The sequence below is a fragment of the Canis lupus genome, chromosome 15 (genome assembly GCF_011100685.1).
Source record: "Canis lupus familiaris isolate Mischka breed German Shepherd chromosome 15, alternate assembly UU_Cfam_GSD_1.0, whole genome shotgun sequence".
Classification (NCBI taxonomy): Eukaryota; Metazoa; Chordata; class Mammalia; order Carnivora; family Canidae; genus Canis; species Canis lupus.
In genome coordinates this window covers 8,423,686-8,444,879 of record NC_049236.1, presented here as the reverse complement: position 1 = coordinate 8,444,879, position 21,194 = coordinate 8,423,686, and the positions used below count along the sequence as shown (strand labels likewise).

The 21,194-nt window shown below is 55.1% G+C and overlaps 1 protein-coding gene across 1 annotated transcript in view; it reads right to left on the bottom strand.

Moving 5' to 3' along the window:
• MYLK3 (myosin light chain kinase 3) overlaps positions 1-20,577 on the bottom strand; it is a 34,542-nt gene extending 13,965 nt beyond the window's left edge. The window contains exons 1-8 of the mRNA XM_038557979.1: positions 19,663-20,577; positions 12,672-12,762; positions 11,538-11,859; positions 8,539-8,969; positions 6,554-6,659; positions 5,963-6,056; positions 5,464-5,573; positions 4,378-4,519 (exon numbers count right to left, since the gene is read on the bottom strand). Coding sequence (XP_038413907.1) covers positions 4,378-4,519; positions 5,464-5,573; positions 5,963-6,056; positions 6,554-6,659; positions 8,539-8,969; positions 11,538-11,859; positions 12,672-12,762; positions 19,663-20,373 — 2,007 coding nt within the window. The 5' untranslated portion in view covers positions 20,374-20,577. The remainder of the gene's footprint in view (positions 1-4,377; positions 4,520-5,463; positions 5,574-5,962; positions 6,057-6,553; positions 6,660-8,538; positions 8,970-11,537; positions 11,860-12,671; positions 12,763-19,662) is intronic.
• Positions 20,578-21,194: the final 617 nt, after the last annotated feature.

Genomic DNA, 21,194 nt, shown 5'->3' with positions numbered 1-21,194 from the left:
CATTGAATTGTCATGGCACAGTTATCAAAAAATCAACATCCTACAAATATAAGGGTTTGGTTTTGGACTGTCAACTGTATGCCATCGAGCTATCTATTCATCCTCATACACATAACTCATTGTTTTGATTTCTGTAGCTTAGTTGTAAATTTTGAAATTAGGAGATGTGTGTCCTTCAGCTTTGCTCTTCTTTTTCTTTCTTTCTTTTTTTAAAATTTATTTATTCATGAAAGACACAGAGAGAGAAAGAGAGAAGCAGGGAGAGAAGCCGGCTTCATGCAGGAAGTCCAACGTGGGACTTGATTCCAGGCCTCCAGTATCACGCCCTGGGCTGAAGGTGGCACTAAACCACTAAGCCACTGCGGCTGCCCTGCTCTTCTTTTTCAAGATTGTTTTTGCTATTCTGCATCCCCTAAATTTCCATCTGGATTTTAGGATCAATGCATTAATTTCTGTAAAGAAGCTAGCTGCAATATTGATGGAGATTGTGTTCAATCTGTAGATCAATTATTGCCATCTTAACAAAATTAAGTCTTCCAATCCATGACTATGGGCTATGCTTCCATTTATAGGTCTTCTTTAGATTCTTTTAATAATGTTCTGTGGCTTTAAGAACACAAGTCTTGCACTTCATCTGTTAAATTTATTCCTGCATATTTTATTCTTTTTGATATTTCAGTAGCACCCCCCTATTCATGGGAGATACATTCCAAGACCCCTAGTAGATGCCTGAAACCACAGATAGTACCAAACCTTATATATGCTATGTTTCTTCCTATATATACATTCCTATGATTAACTTATAAATAACTTATAAATTAGGCACAGTAAGAGATTAACAACTAATAACAAAACAATTATAAAATATGTATACAGCAATGTCCACAATAGCCAAACTGTGGAAGGAGCCTCAGTGTCCATTGAAAGATGATGGATAAAGAAGCTGTGGTTTATGTATACAATGGAATATTCCTCAGCCATTAGAAACGACAAATACCCACCATTTGCTTCAACGTGGATGGAACTAGAGGGTATTATGCTGAGTGAAGTAAGTCAATCGGAGAAGGACAAACATTATATGGTCTCATTCATTTAGGGAATATAAAAAAATAGTGAAAGGGAATAAAGGGGAAAGGAGGAAAAATGAGTGGGAAATATCAGAAAGGGAGACGGAACATGAGAGACTCCTAACTCTGGGAAACGACTGGGGGTGGGTGGGTGGAAGGGGAGGTGGGCAGGGGGTGGGGGTGACTGGGTGATGGGCACTGAGGGGGGCACTTGATGGGATGAGCACTGGGTGTTATTCTATATGTTGGCAATATATGTTCAAATTGAACACCAATAAAAATAAATGTATATAAAAAATAAAATAAAATATACTATAATAAAAATTATGGGGATGTGGCCTCTCTCTCAAAATATTTTATTCTACTACGTTCAGGCTTCTACTTGGGATGACAGGAAATGACAAAATGCCCAGTGATGCGGAGTGAGGTGAATAATGTAGGAATCGTGCTTTAGTGTTAGGCTACTACTGACCTTCTAACCGTACATCAGAAGGCGGATCATCTGTTTCTGAACTGTGGCCAACCACAAGTTACTGAAACCATGGAAAAGGAAACCAAGAGGGAGGACTCTTCTATTGTAAATGGATTCTTCTTAATTTTATTTACAGATTATTAATTACTAGGTATAGAACTACAAGTGATACACATTTGTCTTATATCCTTTAACCTTGCTGAACTCACTTATTTGTTCTAATAGTTTTCCCTCCAACTCCTCAACATTTTCTATATGCAAGATCATGTCATCTGAGAACGGAGTTTTACTTCTGCCTTTCCAATCTGTATGCCTTTTACTTATTTTCTTGTCTAACTGTCCTGATTAGAACATGAAGTACAGTGTTTAATAGCAGCGGCAAGAGCAGGCATCCTTGTTTTGTCCCTGATCTTAAGGAGAGAGCACTCAACTTTTTGCCATTATGTATAATGTTAGCTGTGGGTTTTCCATACATGGCCTTTATCAAGTTAAAGAAGTTTCTTCTGCACTTACTTTGTTTACTGTTTTCATCATGAAAAGTTGTCTGACATCGTCAAGTCTTTTTTCTGCATCTATTGAAATGATCATGTGATTTTGTTCTATATTCTATTGATATGGCATATTACATTGATTGATTTTTCATATGTTAAGCCAACCTTGCATTCTTAGGATAAATCCTACTTTGTCATATGTATAATCCTTTTTACATGTTGTTGTATTCAGTTTGCTCATATCTTATTGAGAATAATCACAAAGATTATTGATCTTTCCAACCAATCAAGTTTTGGTTTCACTGATTTTCTCTATTGTTTATTCTCTGTTTCATTTATTTATGCTCTACTCTTTATTATTTCCTTTCTTCTTCTGCATTGAGTTTAACTTGCTCTTCTTTGTGGGATCTTAGATTACTGATTCGAGATATTTCTTCTTGTTTAATACTGGGGTTTGCAACAAATTTCCTCCTGGGTTAAATGCATCCCATAAGTTCTAGTATATTGTGTTCTCATTTTCATTCATCTTAAAGTATTTTCTAAAACTTAACTCCATAATATATTTCATGTAACCCAATATGCCCAATATTTTATCATTTCAATAGGTTATCAATATGAAAAACATTGAGATATTTTCCATTCTTTTTTTATATTAAGACTTAGAAATCTAGCATGTATTTTATATTTACAACACATCTCAACTCAGATACTAAATTTTCATCAGAAATATTTTAGATGTATTTAGATTTCATGAAATTTATAGTTGAAAAGTAAATTCACATATTGAAGTCATTCCAAATATACTTAAAAGTATGATAATAACCAGAGTGTCAGTTTTTAAATTTAAATAAATTAAAATTAATAAGATTTAAAATTCAGTTCCTCAGTCACACTAGCCACATTTCAGGTGTTTAATAGCCACACGTGGGCTTGTGGTTATTGTATTAAACAGTAGCTCTGGGGCTCTTTCTCCATGTTTAAATCATATAACACTTCTAAGAGGTAGATGCTGATTCCCCATTTTGCAATCGATGAGCTTATGTAAGATCAATCAGTAAGATCAAGGAATTTACCCAAGATCTCATGGCCAGAAAGGGACTAAACCACCACATGCCCTGTTCCTGGCTGGGAAATGGGCCTTAGTAATGATTATCTCTTGCTGCAGAGACACAAGTATTGCCCCAAAGGCTGGTCTTTGACCCAGGACCACAGAGCAGAAGCCTGAGTTTTCCCTAACAGCCAAGCTCACAGAGCAGCTTGTCCAGAAGCTCTGAAATCAGTTCTAGTGATCTAGGAAGCCTGAGGCCAATTCCCTACCATCTCCATCATTTTTTCCCAGTACTCCAACCTTACAGTCTGAAGTCAATCAGAAAAGATGCTCAGAAGAAGTGATGGACACCCACACAGGTCTGTCCAACTTACTGCACACCTCCTGTGGGAAGCCACTGAAATTCCTGGAAGGTGTTATAGAGAAACACCTTCCTGTTGGCCCAGCAGAGTGGGAAACCACAGAAACAGGCACCATGTACCAAGTCCTGACTACCAGCCAGGCACTGCACCCAGCACATGGCACTCCTAAGACCATCCTAGTAGACGAAAGAGAATGTAATGCATTCATTCAATGCAATATCACATGGCCCTTAAAGAGAATGAGAAAAGATGTCCACGATGTACTGTTAACTAAAAAAAGGTAAGTTTAAAAACAAGATGTGTAGCATGAGCACCTGTGTATGTATCATGTCAAACTGCTAATAGAGAAGACCTCTTAGCATGGAGACTGGATGGGAGGAACTTTCACTCTGTACTTTATATATATTTGTTATGTTTCTATTTTAATTTTTTAAATGAATCTTAAAATTTTTTAATTTAAATTCTAGCTAGCTAACATACAGTGTAAGATTAGTTTCAGGTATACGATTTAGTGATTCAGCGCTTACATACAATACCCAGCGCTCATACAAGTGCCCTCCTTAATTCCTATCATCTATTTACCTCACTGCACCCCCCACCTCCCCTCCCCTCTGGTAACCATCAGTTCATTCTCCATAATTAAAGCATCTGTTTCTTGGTTTCTCTCTCTCGCTCAAGATATTTTTAAAGAAAAGAAGGTCATCGTATCATTTAATCTTCAAATAACACTGAAAGAGGTACGATTATCCACATTTTACAGATGAGAGAACTGAGGCTCAGAGAGCCAGCATGACTCATTTATTCCGGAACTAGGAGATGGCAGAGAGCCAGGAATGGAAGCCAAGATCGTCTGTTGATAGAGCTCTTAAGGTAAGAGAGTAGCAGACGCTCAGGAGCCCTGGGGGCCAACCCACCACGTGCCCAGGTGGAGCCTGACCTTGAGGTCCAGGTGCAGGATGTAGTGTTGATGGAGGTAATGCACACCCTCACAGATCTGCTTGGTGAACAAGATCACATCCAGTTCGGTCAGCTGGTATTTCTCCTCTGTGATCCGGTCAAAGAGTTCACCCCCGTCCACGCTGCCAGGGCAAAGAGAGGCAGGCACTGACCTAAGTGAGGCTCTCGGAGGACTTGTCCACTCTTATCACCAAGAGTCTAGGGAGGCCAACCCAGGAAACCTGAGGGTGCCACTGCCCTCCAGGTCTTATGGAGATCTTTGTTCTGGTCTGTTCTCAGCTCAGTTCAGAGTGCAGGTGGTAAAAAGGAATCGATGGGCCAAAGGGACGACTGGGGATTGTTTTCAGTGTTGACAATCCAGGCTCACTCTGGATACTCTGGGCCAAGATTATAAACTCATTTGTCTACAGGGGCCAATTAGCACCTACATGGCAGGAATTCAAAATGGGGAAATAAGACCAGATGTGAGACAAACGTTTTTGTGAAATACAGCCCTTCGTCTATCTCTTGTTTTTCCAGTCTTGGTTGCGACACGACAGGACAAATCTTACCAGAAGGAAAATAGCAACACAAGCACAAAAATAAGTAAATAAATGGCCTCTGGGCCTCCGGCCTCAGCTTCGGGGTAGTTGGGAATGGTGGGGACTGTGGCAAATGGGAGACTGGTTGCCTGGTCTACAAAATCAGCCAGTAGGAGCTCCAGCACCGTTTCCAGCTGGAAATGCAGCTCCAGCATTACTAGATCTTTCACTTTTTTTTTTTTAAAGCAAGATATCTGGGTTTCAGTGTGGAAATCTCCCAATTTCCAATTCTTAACACCTAAATCAAAATCATTAAAAATTGTGTAGGCCAAACTGACACACATGTATAGGTCAGTCAGGTCCACTGCTGGTTTATGACAAATGGCTTTGTCCTCCATGCTCCATACTGGAGGCGATGACATTTCCTAGATGTCGCGGAGAGGGGAAGGGAAAGGGAGAGTGTTGCCTAGAACCACAGGCCCCGGCCCCGGGCCCTAAGTCCTGGCCCGCAGACAAGTCACCGCTCCACCTCCCAAGACACTCACTACTCCATGACGAGGGTAAAGCTGTTCTTGCTCTCAAAGGCGTCATAGAGCTGGATCAGGTTCACATGGCTGAGCTGGTTCATGATGTTGACCTCATTCTTCACGTCCTCCTTGCGGAGTCAGACGGGACAGGAGTTTCCAAGAAATGGGTCAGGAAGATGAGCCAGCCATGTCCCCCAAGACACGTGCATGCCCACATCCTCCTTCCCTGCTCTCACCTCAGTCTCCAACTCATCACCCAAACCAAATTCTCACAACAGAAGGGACCGTAGGTCAACCCACCCTCCTACAGATAGGGAACCTCAGGCCCAAAGAAGGAAGGCTGGAGGTACAGAGGGACCCTGCTGCCCAGAGTGTGGGAGTCATGGAAAAGAGGCAGGGAAGCTGGCAGGGTTCCTGAGCAGCATGCAGGGGCCTGGGGTGGCTTGGGGCCAGGAGGCAAGTACAGGAGCCCTGAACTTGGCCTGAGATCCCGGCTGGCCCAGGGCAGATGCCTCACCCGGTCCTTGGCACTCTTCACTTTGATGATCTTGGCTGCCAGCGAGAGGCCTGTGGACTTCTCCGTGCACCTGTGCACCTGGCCAAACCGGCCCCTGCAGAGACACGACGGTACGGCAGGCTGAGAGCCCCCGCAGGCCCCCTCCATACATGGTGGGCCGTCCTGCACCCTGGGCTTCCTGGTCCTGCCCTTGGTTCCTAAACACCGTGGAGAGTACCCTGCACCCTGGAGGTGCTATAGTCATGACTCACACCACATGGGTTATCCTGATACCTAGAGAGGACCTTCTTCACCCTATCATAAGTGGTCTATCCTGCACCCCAGGGACTGTCTCCCTCACTCCACACCACCCAGATGGCCCTACCACCTCCAGGGCGCAGTCCCATGCCCACACTGTGTGGGCCTCCTGCACTCACCCACTCTCTGTGGACTATCCCGTCACCTGCACGCCGTGCCGTGTGTCCCACTCCTGGCCTTGGCTCCTGATCGACCCCTTCCCAAGAGCTTCCAGCAGCATGCCAGGTCAGGTCTCCAGGGGTCTCTGCCCCCCCCCGCCGCCCCTGCCCCTTATCGAGGTGGAAGCCCACCTACCCTCCCAGGACGTCATGCTGGCACACTGTGTAACCGGCCGCTGTCGACGTCTCCTTGACGCTCACCACCCGGTGTTCGAAAGGGGCTGGTGGGGCTGGGCTGTCATCTGTTCGGAGACAGTAGCCTGTGAGCCCCCTGAGCACAGCCCGCCACTCTCAGCCACCCGCTTGGTCCTCCCCAAGGGTCACCTCACGGGAGTCACCCACGCGGCAGGGGGGCAAGCTGAATTCAGAGAAGTGAGGTCCCTGGCCCAACGGCCACAGCGAGGCAGTGACAGACGGACAAACCCACGTGTCCCATCACCTCCAATGGTGCTCTTGGCAAGATGGACAATTATACCCAGTCTGTTCCCTAAAGTTAAGAGGGGACCCAGGTGGATCCGTGCAGCCCACAGGAAACATGAGGCTCGCTCGAGCAGGGCCATCAAGCAGAACTTCGTGATGGGACTCTGTTTGCAGGTAGGGGCAGGGCTGCGACCCCGCCAGGGCTGGGTGCAGGGCGACGGCTGGAGGATCGAGTGCCCCCCCCGCTCTGCTTTGCACCCTCTCACGTCCTGACGGGGCGAGCAGCCCGTGAGGTAGCCCTAGAGGGTCAGCTTGGGGACGCTGGCCTGGAGGGGGCAGGACACCAGCACTTGGAAAGATAAAAATAGTCTAAGTATTTTGGAAAAATCTTGCTGTCCAGAGGTGTATGAGCCTAGAAATGGTGCACAAAACAGAGTAAAGGAATAAAACAGCCACAACGACCGAAACTGCTCTATGTATTAGGGCCTGGGAGACTCTGGCGGGAAGTCGGTGGCTTGGTTGGGTTTTTCTGGGCTTGTCATGGTCACTTGGCGCTCCACCAGCAGGTGCGGTGAAAACACTGCTATTTTCTCTAAGTTCATCTTAAGAAGAGCAGCTCGTTGCTCCCCAAAGTCGAAGTTTGAATTTGCCTTGAGAGAATATGGCTCATTCTTTTCTCGTGTCTGCGAGGGCGGACCTGGGCCCCGGGCCCCAAGGGTGACACGTCTGGGCTGCTGATGCTGCTGTTTTTCTGGGAGCCTGGAAAGGTCAGTGTGTCTCCAGGATTGTGAGTGTGTCTCAAAGATTCCAAATCTAGAGTTGGGCTTGAAGTTTGCTTTTCTGCCCCCTCGGTGCCTTCTGTCCCGAGTGGCTGACGAGCCACGAGGTTTGCACGCAGGCTTCTGGAGCCAGACAGCCCGGGTCGGATCTAGCCGTGTCCACACTGCCTCCGCGGCCCTGGGCGGGTTCCTTAGCCTCTCCTGTTTCCATTCCTGCTGCCCCCCAAGCCTGCGAGGGGCAAGGCCGGCACAAAGCCCCCGGCTCGGGCCATAGGCCACCCTCAGTTCACGGTGGCTTCATCACCGCCCTAGGCCCCAGAAGAGACTCCGGAGTCTCAGGCTGGTTTCAGGAATCGAGGTTGGTCTTGGTCCACATTGGGACCAGTCACAGGCGGCGAGGGAACAGCGGGAGATGCCACCAGGATGGGGCCACCACAGAGCCCAGGAGGGGCAGGGGCCCAGGTTACCTGCGGACTGCGCAGCCCTTGCTCAGGGACTTCCCGAAATTCCAGCAAAGGTGGCCTTCGCGCCGCACGTGGGAAGGGGGCTCAGACCGGAGGGAGGCGGCCCCCGGCGCTGGAGGGATGGACGGCGTTTGCGCGGCTCACGGCGCGGCCAACACCCCGCCCGGCACTTGGTGCTCCTTCTAACGGGGCCTTCCCTGGCTGCACCCGGAGCGACACGGGTGGCGGAGAGCATCCACCCGTCGAGCCCCAGGGCTTCCCCCTCCGTCCACGTGTCACCCCAGCTCAGCCCGCGGCGTCTCGGGGCCTCCCTCTCCACCTCCAGAGGCCTGGCGGGTGGCTCCAGGTCGGGGACTCCCCCAGACCCGTGTCCTCGGTCCCTGGAAGCTGCGGGAAGGCCCCCGGGGAGCAGCCCCCCCAGCCCGCTGACCTGGGGCGCACAGCGGGGGTTCACTTACCCAGAACCACGGCGCCAGCCTGGGCCCCAGAGGGCCCCCGTCCTGCTCGGCTGCCCAGGTCTCCAGCTGCGCGGTCCTCCCCGGGCTCGGGCTGTCCTGCTGCCGAGCCCTGGTCCTGCGGCCCGTCCGGGGCCCCCGCGTCGCCTCCTCTGGCCGCGCCGGCCCCGCTCGGACCCCCGGTGGCCTCGGCCCCGGGCACCTGCTCCCCCTCGGCGTCGCTGCGCTCCCGCGGTGGGGGCCTCCCGCCGGCTCCTCTCGGGGTCTGGCCTGCTGACTTGGTGGCGGGGGCCCGCAGGGGGGGCCCAGGTGGGTCCTGCTCCCCCCGACGGGCCGCAGCCGGGGCCTCCACGGGGGGTGCGGGGCTGAGGCCGGCCGCGCGTGTCACAAGCAGCTCCCCGGGCGTGTCCGTCTCCTGCACGTGGATGGCGAGCCTGGGGCAGGGGAACCCGCGGCCTTGAGAGCACGGACTTGCAGTCGCCGTGACCCGGTCAAGCCGCCCCCGCGATCACGGGCCCACTGGCCTCAGTTCCTCACCCAGACGAGGGCTCCATGGGTCGTGGTGGAGTAACGTAGATTGTGCTTAGACCCGGCAGAGCCCACCCGTGACCCAGGCCTCAGGGAAAGACTGCCCCGGATGGGATCCCGGTTGCCCTCGGGGGCCTGGAGGCCCGAAGTGACCTGGAGGGACGCCTGGAGGCACCAAACCCTCCCGAGTCCCTGAAACCTCTTCTGCCCAGGAGGCCCGAGCCCAGAGGCAGCACACTGGGCGCCCCCCTCCCTCCCGTAGGCCTCGGTCTTCCTCTCAGTTAAGTGAGTAAAGGTGAACCAAGTCAAATATCCCCCTGGAACCCCAGGTGCCACATATTTTATTAAAACCAGGCAACTGTGGGCCGCCTGGGTGGCTTGGTGCGTCAAACATCCGCCTCTTGGTGTCAGCTCAGGTCACATCTCAGGTCACATCCCAGGGTCGTGGGATGGAATCCGCTTCAAGTACTCTCCCTCTGCCCCTCCTCCGCTCTCCCCCCCCCCCCCCCCCCCAACAAGCAAAATCTTGTTAAAAAATCAGGCTCACAGAGTCCTCGGTCCTCATTCCCCGCACCAGGCTCCCGGCTCCGGGGGAACCTGCTTCTCCTTCCCCCCTAGAGCTCTCTGTGTCTCCCTCAAATACGTACTAAAATCTTTCTTAAGTTTTTAAAAAGAAAAAAAAAATGCTCTGGAGATCACAACAACAACCTGAATATACTTAAGACTTCCGAACCGGACACTTAAACGTGGTCGCGTGGGTAAGGTTATGTGAGGTGGTTTTGAACCACGCGGGAAAGAAGTGAGGCTCCTCCGTGGCAGGAAGGGCCCGTCCGAGCCCGCAGGCCCCGTGGGAGCTGCGCCCGCGCTGGCTGCCCCTGCCCGGGAACCTGCCCAGGAACCTGCCCTCCGCTGGCCTCGGCGGGACAGGAGCAGCCCCAGCGGCGGGGACCACGGGGTCGGGCGTCTGGCTGAGGGACGTGGGAGGCGGCAGGAAGGCCAGGGCTGGAGGGGCGCGGGGGGTCAGGTGGCCAAGGTCACTGCTGCCCCTCAGGCTTCACGCCCACAGGCTGAGCGAGGGCCCAGATGCTGCCGGGTACCCCAGGCCCCGAGGCCGCACGGCGGGGTTAGAGCACTGCCAAGGGCACCACATCCGCCCAGCCCGGGGGTGGGGGGCAGGGCTCAGGCCTGGCAACCCCCCTCCACCCCGAGGAAGGGCCGCTGGTGCTCGCTCACGTCCGGGCCGAGGCAGGTGCCTATGCATCCAGCTCAGGGCTGAAGGGAGACCTTGCCCCTCGCGCAGCATCCTCTGGGGCCCCCACCGTGTCCACCCGCACCCCTAGGTTCCCTAGTTACAGCCCTGGCCAGGATCCAGGGATGCCTGCCGGGAGCCCCTCCCCTGAGCTGGCTGAGGCCCCACAGACACTCACTTCCTTCTAGAACAGAAGCAGACAGCCGGTCTGGGCTCCTCTGCGGGTCAGCAGCCCTCCCCCCACCCCTCCCACCCCCTGCCCCGTCTCAGGAAGGGACGGGCTGTGTTACAGGTAAGGACAACCCAGGGCAGGGGCAGGAGGGCCACAGGCCCCCTCCAGAGGGGGAAGCAGCACATCCAGGGGCCTGGGATGCACAGTCGCACGGAGCTGGGGGGCCTGGCCGTCAGCACGGGGCCTGCGGGGGGCCAAGGGCTGGACCTGAGGGCACGACCCCACCGCCAGGCCCCGGTGTAATCGTCCCCAAAGCCCCCCTGGACCGACTGAGCCTCTACCCCCTCCCTCTGAATCCCCGTCCCTGTCTCCCACCTCGGTATCTGGGGCTTAATTATTTTATTTTATTATTTTTTTTTTTAAAGATTTACTTATTTACTTATTCATGATAGACAGAGAGAGAGAGAGGCAGAGACACAGGAGGAGGGAGAAGCAGGCTCCATGCAGGGAGCCCGATGCGGGACTCGATCCTGGAACTCCAGGATCACGCCCTGAGCCAAAGGCAGGAGCTAAACGGCTGAGCCACCCAGGGATCCCCTCTGGGGCTTAATTAAAGGCTGATCGGTGGAGGCAGGATGGTGCAGTGGGTAGAAGCAGATTCCGGATCTGAACCCCGGATTCGGCTTTCAGCTTTGTGAGCCCCCCGCTGTGTGGCCCTGGACATCTCTGCCTCTCCCCTGCTTCCCACACTCTGGGGGCGCGGTCTGGGGCACCTGGGCAGGGCCTCTGTGTGCCTGGCTGTCCTGAGAGCTCCCCACCGATTCCCCCAGGATCCCCCCAGGAGCTTGGGAGACCGCAAAGGGGGAGGGAGACCTGCGCCTCGCTCTACACGGAGTAGGTCAGACTTTCAGATGTTGGGATTTTAAAACTTCCTTTGGGTAAATCTAATGGGCGCCGGGCGGGAGCAGCGCTCTCAGCTGCCCACAGCACCCCCCCCCCGCCCCCCGACGGCCTCCCCCGGGGCTCTGCGCAGCGAGGACCTGCGCCCCTTACCTGGGAGGCGGCTCTCCGGCGGCCTGCGTGGCCGGGGCCGGGCTGGGCAGCCCTGGTGGCAGGTCAGGCCCCCCGAATGCTGCTCCCTGGTCTGTGCGGGGGGCCTCCCCGAGCCTAGGGGATGCTGCAGACCATCCCCGGCCGGTGCCCGGGCTCTCAGGCAGCGGCAGGAGGCCGGGGGGCTCAGGGCCCGGGCCAGGAACCGCATCTTCCTGCCGCCGCAGGGCCTCCGCCTGCGTGGACACGTCTGCTCCTGGCCCCGAGGCGCTGACGGGCGCCGGCCTGGCCGCTGGGCCCTCCGGCGGGGCCGCCCTCCGGCTCTCTGCGGGAAGACAGGCCCATGAAAACGCATCCCAGGCCGAGGGCCTGTCCCGAAGCTACTGCGGGGACGTGCAAAGGCCACGCGGCCGGCGCGTCTGTAACAACCCAAGTGACCCTCAGCAGGAGGCCGCGTGGCCGAGCCATGGCCTATCACACGGGCGGCTGCACGGCCGTAAACAGACGCGACTATGTCCAGATGTGCTACAGGCCGATCTCAGGACGCGCCGTGGGTGACGGGACCGTGCTGTGCTTCTGTCTCCCTAGGAAGGGAGGACACGTGTGCGCGTGTGCAGGTGCGTGTGTAGAACCACGTGGAACGTGGTCTAAACACACAGAGAAGACAAAAAATGTTGTGAGCGGTTCCATACATAAAGGAGGAACGAGGATAGAAGCTGGGCTTCTCTTAATATATCCCTTGTTTTGTCGATTTAATTCTAGAACCGTGTCAATACTACACCAAATTGTGAAAGAGGATGAAACGTGAACACAAGCGATGCAGGAACATTTAAAGCAAAGTGAAATAGGCCCGAGGTCAGGCTGGTGGCACAGCTTACATGGAAGGGAGCTCGTCCGAGTGACTTTAAAATAGAAATACAAAAATAAATAAATAAATAAATAAATAAATAAATAAATAAATAAATAAATAAATAAATAAATAAAATAGAAATACAGTGAGACACACACGAAGGGTTAAAACATGAAAAAGATAAAGGAGCCTCAGTGGTTTGCTAGTGACCACACTGTCGGCGGCGGCGGCGTTGGCATTTTTATTGTGAGACGGACAATAATGATCGCAGCCGTGGGGCCACTCACCTTCCCAGGGCCCCCTGATCTCGGCCTGCACGGCTCTGGTGCTCAGCGCATGCTTTGGTTTGGCTCCTTTCTCTTCTACTCGATCTTTGTTCTGAAAGAGCAACGTCATAACCATCATCATCACTCGTGCGGCCACCGACGTTTGCTGAGCACCCACCGCGGGCCTCGGGTAGGACTCAGGTGGCCTCACGTGGTCTCGCGGGAATACTCGAGGGGAGATATTGCTACTGTTGTTCTAGCAATAAAGACCCCTCCCCAAGGTCGCCAACGCCAAGTCCTTTCTAATGTGTCGTCACATCCCGCTACGGCGCAGACCCGACGGGGCTCCTCTACAGAGCGGGCCTCCAGGAACTTAGGCCAAGGAAGCAGAATAAATCCAGTCTTACGGTGACAATTCAGGTTGGTGAGTCACGGCCTTTACAGGCTTGGCTTGACGTGGCCCCTGACGTCAGATGTGCCCTGGTTTGGGGGTAAAGGGGCGGCTGGGGGCGGGGGAGTGCCACGGTCAGCTCAGTGCAGGCCAGGGATGGGGGGCATCCCAAGCCGCCTCTCCGACCCTTGGCCAGACCTGCGGGGTTCAGACCCCACCTTGACCCCTTGGCCACGATCCATGACTTCTGCGTGTCTCCCCTTCCCCATCTGTGAAACAGGAAGGATAATACTACCTGCCTTGCGGAGTCAGGGAGGGGCCTGGGGGAGTGAATTGTGGAATCCTAACAAGCGTGTGCCCCGCACCAAGTGCCCCATAGCTCTGGGATCACATCCCGCCTGAGCCAGGGGTCGCCCGTGGCAGGACTGTGTGGGCAGCTGCATGTGCAGGCGCCAGGGGCCCGGGCGGCTCTGGTTTTGACGCAGGGGTCCGTCCGGGCCAGTGCTCCCACTCCTGACCGGCGGGAGCACCCAGGATCCCTAAGCCTGGCCATTCCTACATGACCTGACCCCTTGCTGGGCCCTCTGGTGCTTCTAGAGGTTTCCAGACTTTGACTCCGCCTGGTCCTTAACACCGTGGCAGGTCTGTCCCAGCCCCGAGGCCCTGGCCACAGGCACCTGCCACTGAAGGCCCTTGCCCTGGCACAGAGGCCCTGACACGGAGCCAAAAGGAGCTGCAGACACATTGTGTCTGGCCTGCACAGCGTTTTACATTTTTAAATTTGTTATTAACACTTTGAATCTAGTAGACTGTGTTTGAAGGTTTTATTTATTTCCTTGAAAGAGAGAGAGAGAGCGCACAAGCACGGGGAGCAGCAGAGAGAGGGAGAAGCAGGCTGCCCCTGCGCCCGGAGCCCGATGCGGGGCTCGATCCCACAACCCAAGCCAAAGGCAGCTGCCCACCGACAGCTTCGCATCGCCCTGCTAGAAGGCTTTTACATTAAGTTTTTTTTAAAGATTTTATTTATTTATTCATGAGAGACACAGAGAGAGGCAGAGACCCAGGCAGAGGAGAAGCAGGCTCCCTGCAGGGAGCTCCATGGGGATCCGATCCCGGGACCCGGGGTCACGCCCTGGGCCGGAGGCAGACGCTCACCTCAGAGCCCCCCGGGAACCCCTACATTAAATGTCTAAGTTCCTGCAGGGGGCTCAGGATCGCTCCGTGTTTGGACTGTGTGGGTGCTGATGGGGTGTAACCGCGTGCGGAGCCGTGTACCTAAAACGGACGGACCGAGTGTGCGAACGGGCCGCTTACCGTGTGCAAATTATGCCTTAATGCCCCTGGGTACAACCCTGGTTCCCAGAGTCACCTCAAGAAAACCGGATGACCCGGCACCAGTAGGCCCAAGCGGTGGGGGTCCCGGGGCAGCTCCCCTCACGGGCCTGGGCCTCCAGCCACCGCCTGCCCGGCCTGTGGGACCCAAGGCGGCAGGTCCGTCCCTGGGGGTTCGACACATGGATCCCCTAGCCCGGCACCAGCCACGTGCTGCCACGCAGCTACCGCCGTGTGCCCCGCATCCCCATACTCAGCACGGGCCGCTCCGGGGCCTCTGCGCACACTCGCTCCTGCCACCCCCGGAGCCAGGGACAGGAAGCCGTGTCACCCATGCCTCCCGCTTTCACCCCGGTGGGCAGCGATGCAAAGGTGCGGTCCCCTGGCAGACCTTGCTGGGCTCACAGCCATCCCCCACCCACTGTCGCTGTGGGCACACACACGCGCACGTACACACGCACACGCACATGTAGGCATACACACATGCAGGCACACCCGGGCACACACACCCGCATGTAGGCACACAGGCACGCACGCACACACACATGCAGGTTCACACGCACACACGCACGCACACGCACACATGCAGGCACACACGTAGGCACACACAGGCTCATGCATACACATGCACACACACATGCAGGCACACACACGTAGGCACATGCATTCAGGCACACACAGGCTCACGCACACACACGCACACATGCAGGCATGCACACACGCAGGCACACGCAGGTTCACGCGCACACACGCACGCACACGCACACATGCAGGCACACACACATAGGCACACGCATTCAGGCACAAAGGCTCATGGGCACACATGCATACGCACACGCAGGCACACACAGGCGCAGGTGCACACGCTCATGCAGGCACGCGCACGCGCACACACACAGGCACAGGCACACACACATGCAGGCACACATACACGTGCAGGCACATGTACACACGCACGCAGGCACACACACAGGCACACGCACACACAGGCACACGCACACACATACAGGCACATGCGCATGCAGGCAATGCACATGTACACATACACACATGTAGGCACACACGCAGATGCAGACACACATGCAGGCACATGCATGCAGACACACACACTTACACACATGCGTACACACGCCCCCACACACGCAGACACACACCCACACACACAGCCGGGTCGCGTGTTGTCCAAATCTTCTTCAGAGGAAGAAGAGCGCTGCACAGCATCCTAGAGGAAGGGCGTCTTCTGAGCACCTCGGCCGGCCTGACCCTGTCCTTCGAGGGGAGCAGCTGTATCGGTAATGATCTAACTCATCGTTACCAACACGAGCACCACCGGGTGCAGAAAACCCAGGAGGACCTTCACGAAGTCTTGGCACCATTTTCTTTCTTTTTTTTCTTTTGGACTTTTTTTTTTAAGACATCTTTAAAAATTTTAATTCCAGTAGAGTTAACATATAGTGTGATATTAGTTCCAGATGTACAATATATGGATTCAAGGGGCGCCTGGGGGCTCAGCTCAGCTCACGATCCCGGGGTCCTGGGATGGGCCCCACATCAGGCTCCCTGCTTCTCCCCCTCCCTCTCTCCCCCACTCATGCTCCTGCTCTCACTCTTTCTCTCTCAAACACAATTTATTTTAAAAATAAAAAATAAACCAATATTCAGCTCTTCCACACGACACCCAGGGCTCATCACAAGTGCTCTCCCTTTCCCACCCCCTCCCCTCTGATAACCATCGATTTGTTCTCTAACGTTAAGAGTCTGTTTCTTGGTTTGTGTCTCTCTCTCTTTTTTCCCTTCGGCTTGTTTGTTTCTGAAATTCCATAGTCCTGGCACAATTTTCAAATTTAGGAGCCAATGCTAGGATCTGCTTCAATTCCACCGATCATGACTATGCCCCCACCCTCTTAGGAAGTTTGAAGAGGGTCTCCAGAAAGTCTCTGTTTTCAGCACTAACAAAGGGTTAAATAGCGGGGCTACTATACCCATTCTCCGGATCCTCCCGTGAGACCCGCCCGCCCCGTCTGCAGCCGGAGGTAGAGGCCTGGTGTGGAGGACAGACCAGGAGCTGACCAGGGCCTAGACTCAAAGCTGTAGATGGTTACCAACAGGTGTACTCCACACGGAGACCAGAGGAGAGGCCAGCCACATGCCAGCTGAGCAGCACAGACAAGACGGGGGGCAAGAACTCCGGGTACTCTACGATTTCCCCCTACTTGCGAATGCCTACATATCTGCAAAGTGTTTGGTAACTAATTTCACAATATATAAGGAGCTCTTACAAATCAATAAGGAAAAAAACTTAAGTAGAAAAGCAGGAAAAGGGATGCCCGGGTGGCTCAGCGGTTGAACATCTGCCTTTGGCCCAGGGCGTGACCCCAGGGTCCTGGGATCGAGTCCCACCATCGGGCTCCCGGCAGGGAGCCTGTTTCTCCCTTTGCCTGTGTCTCTGCCTCTCTCTCTGTGTTTCTCCTGAATAAATAAAATCTTAAAAAAAAAAAAAAAGTAAAGCAGGAAAAGGACATGAGCAGCGTTCACAGAAAAATACAGGTTTTAAATCTGTGCAAGATGCTCAAACTTCTGGTAAAAGAAATACAAATTAAAACTACAATGAGGTATATCATCCCATCTACTTCTGGTTATGTCTAAAATTTTCCATAATGGAGTGTTTTCAATTTTTTTATGAATTAAAGAAAAAGAATTAACACTAAGAGGCATATAACATACGTAAGGGGAAACGAGCATAAAGACAATCAGGAAAATCCAAACACTAACTTTGGTAATGTTAAATTACTGTCTACTTTTTAGTCGTGAAAATGGCATCATAATTACATTTTTTTAAAAGATTTATTTATTTATTCATGATAGACATAGAGAGAGAGAGGCAGAGACACAGGCAGAGGGAGAAGCAGGCTCCATGTGGGGAGCCCGACGTGGGACTCGATCCCGGGACTCCAGGATCGCACCCTGGGCCAAAGGCAGGCGCCAAACCACTGAGCCACCCAGGGATCCCCGATAATTACATTTTTTAAAAGAGGCCTTATCTTCTAGATGAATGCTAACGTTTATGGAGGAAGCGATCCGCTGTCCCAGATTGGCTTCAAAATGATGCTGAGACAGGGAAGTAGGTGGGGAGCAGATGCAGCCACGTTGGCCCCCGTCATGGGTTCACAGGGTCACGAGACTGATCTCTGTGTTTATAAACGTTTGAGAATCTTCATATAAAAATTTTTGTACTTTTTGCAAACATTCTTGAAAATGTTAAAGGAAACCCCCCATGCGCGATCAGGTCTCAGTTTTCAATTTACCACACGAGCAAAGGATGAAATGGGATAATATGCTTTGTTAGCAAAGGGGAGGCAACAAGTCTCCCGTAAGCCGTTGACGGGACGCCGGGCTGCAGCAACTCCTCTGAAGGTCAGTGTGGCCTTATGTCCACAACTCTACCCTTTGGCTTGGCCTTGCCCCTTCCAGGAGGGTATCGGGGAGATAAGCTCGCACGTCTACGGGCATTCACCACCTGGCTATTTATAGCAACTAAAAGTGAGAAATGATATAAACAAACCACGATGTGGAGCCAGTGAACAAATAAGACTCATCCCCGAGCTGCAGACCGCGCGACTTTAAGAACGAGGAAGCTTTTCCTATGTAAGAACACAAAACAGTGCCCAAAACACATTAATTTAAAAAAAAAATCAAGGCCAGCATAACATGAATAATATTGAGTTCCACCAAAGAGGTGATGCTTATGGATAAACAGACTCTGGGAGGCTTTGTAGGAACCTGGTGCCCACGACTCCGGGGGCCGGAGCCGCAGGGACCTGGTGCTCTGATACCACGTGGATGTTGTTCTGTTGGTCTGTTCGTATTTTAAAGATTTTATTTATTTGGGAGAGAGAAAGAGGAAGCAAGAGAGAGAGCACGAGCAGGGAGGGGAGGAGGGGCCGAGGGAGGAGCAGAGCCCGCTGAGCAGGGTGCCCGATGCGGGGCTCGACCCCGGGACCTGGGACCATGACCTGGGCCGACCTGGGCCGACCTGGGCCGACCTGGGCCGACCTGGCCGAGGGCGGACACTGAGCTGACTGAGCCCCAGGCCGCCCTGTTTAAGTGAACTCCAGGCCCAGTGGGCGGCCCAGCGCCAGCTCGAACTCAGCGCCCTGAGATCAAGACCTGAGCGGAGGCCAGGAGGCAGACGCTCACCCCTTCCCGGCCGAGCCGCCAGGCGCCCCGTGACCGCTTTACCTGAGCGCCTTAACGTTACAGAAGTTTCTCTGCCATCTGAGGTTGTTGGGGCGCCGGGGGCCCCGTCAGGGAAGCCTCGGCCTGGGTCTCAGGCCCTGCGCCGCGCCTGCCCGAGCTCCTCCCTGTCCCTCTGCACCGCCCTCATTCTGCAGCCTTAATAAGTAAATAAAAATACAGATAAGTTTGCTTATGGGGGGAAAAGCAGCAGGTCGCCTGGCCCGCGGCCCGACGCGCAGGGAACTGGGGAGTCTGCAGGCCTGGGAGGCCCAGCCGGGTAGGGGGGAGCCCCCGCACCCCGCTCCCAGGAGCCTCGGGGAGCCAGCCACCTGCAGGCCCCACCCCCTCGCCTGGTGGACGAGCGCGGGGTCTGAAGGGTGGCCCTGGGTGGCCCTGGTGGCCCCGGGCGGCCCAAGGGTTGCTAAGTGGCCGACTCTTAGCTGTTCCCAAACAGAGTGTGGCCCGGCCGCCGCCTCCTCTCTCACAACAGCAGCCCTGGTTGTGCAATCCTCGGGAACAGCCGCCCCCAGGAATGCCACCGTCCACCCCCGGGCTCCGGCTCCCTCAGCCTGTCCCCAGGGCTCACTGTCAACACTCAGCTTCCAACCGGCAGCTGCACGTCCGCCTTCTCGCCCACTCGGGGACACAGCCCAAGGTTGGGGACGGGAGGGGGACGGGGACGGGGAGGGGGCTCCGCTGGGCCGATGGGCTCCCGCTGCTTCCTCCTCCAGGTGTGAAGGGACAGAGGAACCAACAGAAGTCCCTGGAATGTGTATGCTTCACTGTGCTCCCCTCCCGAGCGGCCCGTGTCCTCCCACTCCTGAAGCGGCCCAAGGCCCACGGGCCCCATGGCCACTGCCTCTCCCTTCCCGGGAAGAGCGGCCGGCCGGGGACCTGCCCGGGGACCCCACGGGCAGCTGGGGCAGGTGGCCCAGGAGGGCACAGCACTCCCCCGCATCTCAGCCCGGCTGTCCCAGGTGTCCCCGGCAGGCCAGCTGTTCCTGCAGCCCCGGGGGAGGGGGGGGACAGCGGGCTAGGGCGGGGGACACCAACCTCCACGGGGCCGTCGGCCAGGCTGCCTTTCCTCCAGGGCACGCTCCCCTGCATGATGAAGTCCACGACCTTCGAGTTCTGGAACACGGCCCCCACCACGGCCACCACCTTGTCCACGGCCACCAGCATCCCGAGCAGGGCCTCCAGCCTGGCGCCGTGCTGGGCCGCCTCCTGCCGCACGGCCCTCACCAGCTCCAGGACCTCGGGCCACCCGGCCTGCGCGGCGGCTGCGGGGGTGCGGGCGGCCCCAGCGGGGCCCGGGACCTGACGGGCCTCCAGCCGGTGTAGACCTTGCTCCAGGTGGCCCAGGCCCTGGCACACACACTGCAGTTTCTCCGTGACGTCTTCTTGGAAGTGCAAGAGCTTGTCGACCTTCTCGTTCAGCACGTTGAGCTTCGTGTCCATGGTGGTCAGGCAGGCCTTGCCGGCCGCCGGTGGCCCCCGGGGCTCCAAACCCTCCTGGGGGGCTCCCGACATCCTGAGGCGGCTGCGCGAGGACGATGAGTCACGGAAGCCACGGCCTCGGGCGTTCACGCGGGCGAGGGGCCCCGGCAGCTCATTGCCGTCCACAGTCCGCAGCCCAGCCCGCACGGTTGCGCGGGGCCCGGCGTCTGCGAGCCCTCGCCTCCGCTTATCTCTGGGTCGGCCGCGGCGTGAGTGACAGCTTGGCAGGGCCCTTCCCCTTGGGGCCCCTTGACATGGTGGCAGCATCTAGCATTCCTCCCTGAGAGGGTGCTGACGGGCAAATATTCTAACAATCTGCCCAGGCCGGCAGGGCTTCGGGTGCTTGGACCGGAGCTTGGAGGCATGGGGCCCCTCAGGAATGAGCTACAAAGCTGGGCTTTACGGGGGGCCTCGGGGATCCCCGCGCAGCACGAGGCCTCCAGGGGCGCCCGGGGGCTCCGGAGTGAGCTTCTGCCAGCTCAGGCCGTGACCCCGGGTCCCGGGATCGAGTCCCGCGTTGGGCTCCCTGCATGGAGCCTGCTCCTCCCTCCGCCTGGGTCTCTGCCTCTCTGTGTGTCTCTCATGAATAAATAAATAAAATCTTTAAAAAAAAGAAACGTATAAGGCCTCCAGAGGCCCAAAGCGCCGAGCCGCGCGGCCGGATCCCACCTGCCACAGACACGCCGCGTTCACAATGAAAAGCAAGAGCAGAAGTAAATGTGGGGCCGTTCCGAGTTTTCCCGTGACAAAGCGTTTGATGCTTTTGCAAATTAAAAACAAATTTTGGGTGCGGCTACCTTGCAGCGGCCCGTGTATGTGCTTGGACTGCCTGTGGGTCTGTGGGCCGTCCCCTCCACGGCCTCGGTCACTGGGCGCCTGGGCCTAATAATAGACGTGAGGGAAGCAGCTCAGGCTCCTCGCCAGGTGCCACCCCTCGGCCGTGCTCCCCACGGAGCCCCCCGGGCACATCTCCAGGGTCCCCACCCCCCCCGGCACCGACCACGCAGGCACCGGGCATCAATGTCTAGAGGCCGAAACGGCCGCTGCAGCAGCCCAGAGGGCAGGGGACCCGGCTTCTCGCAGGTTCC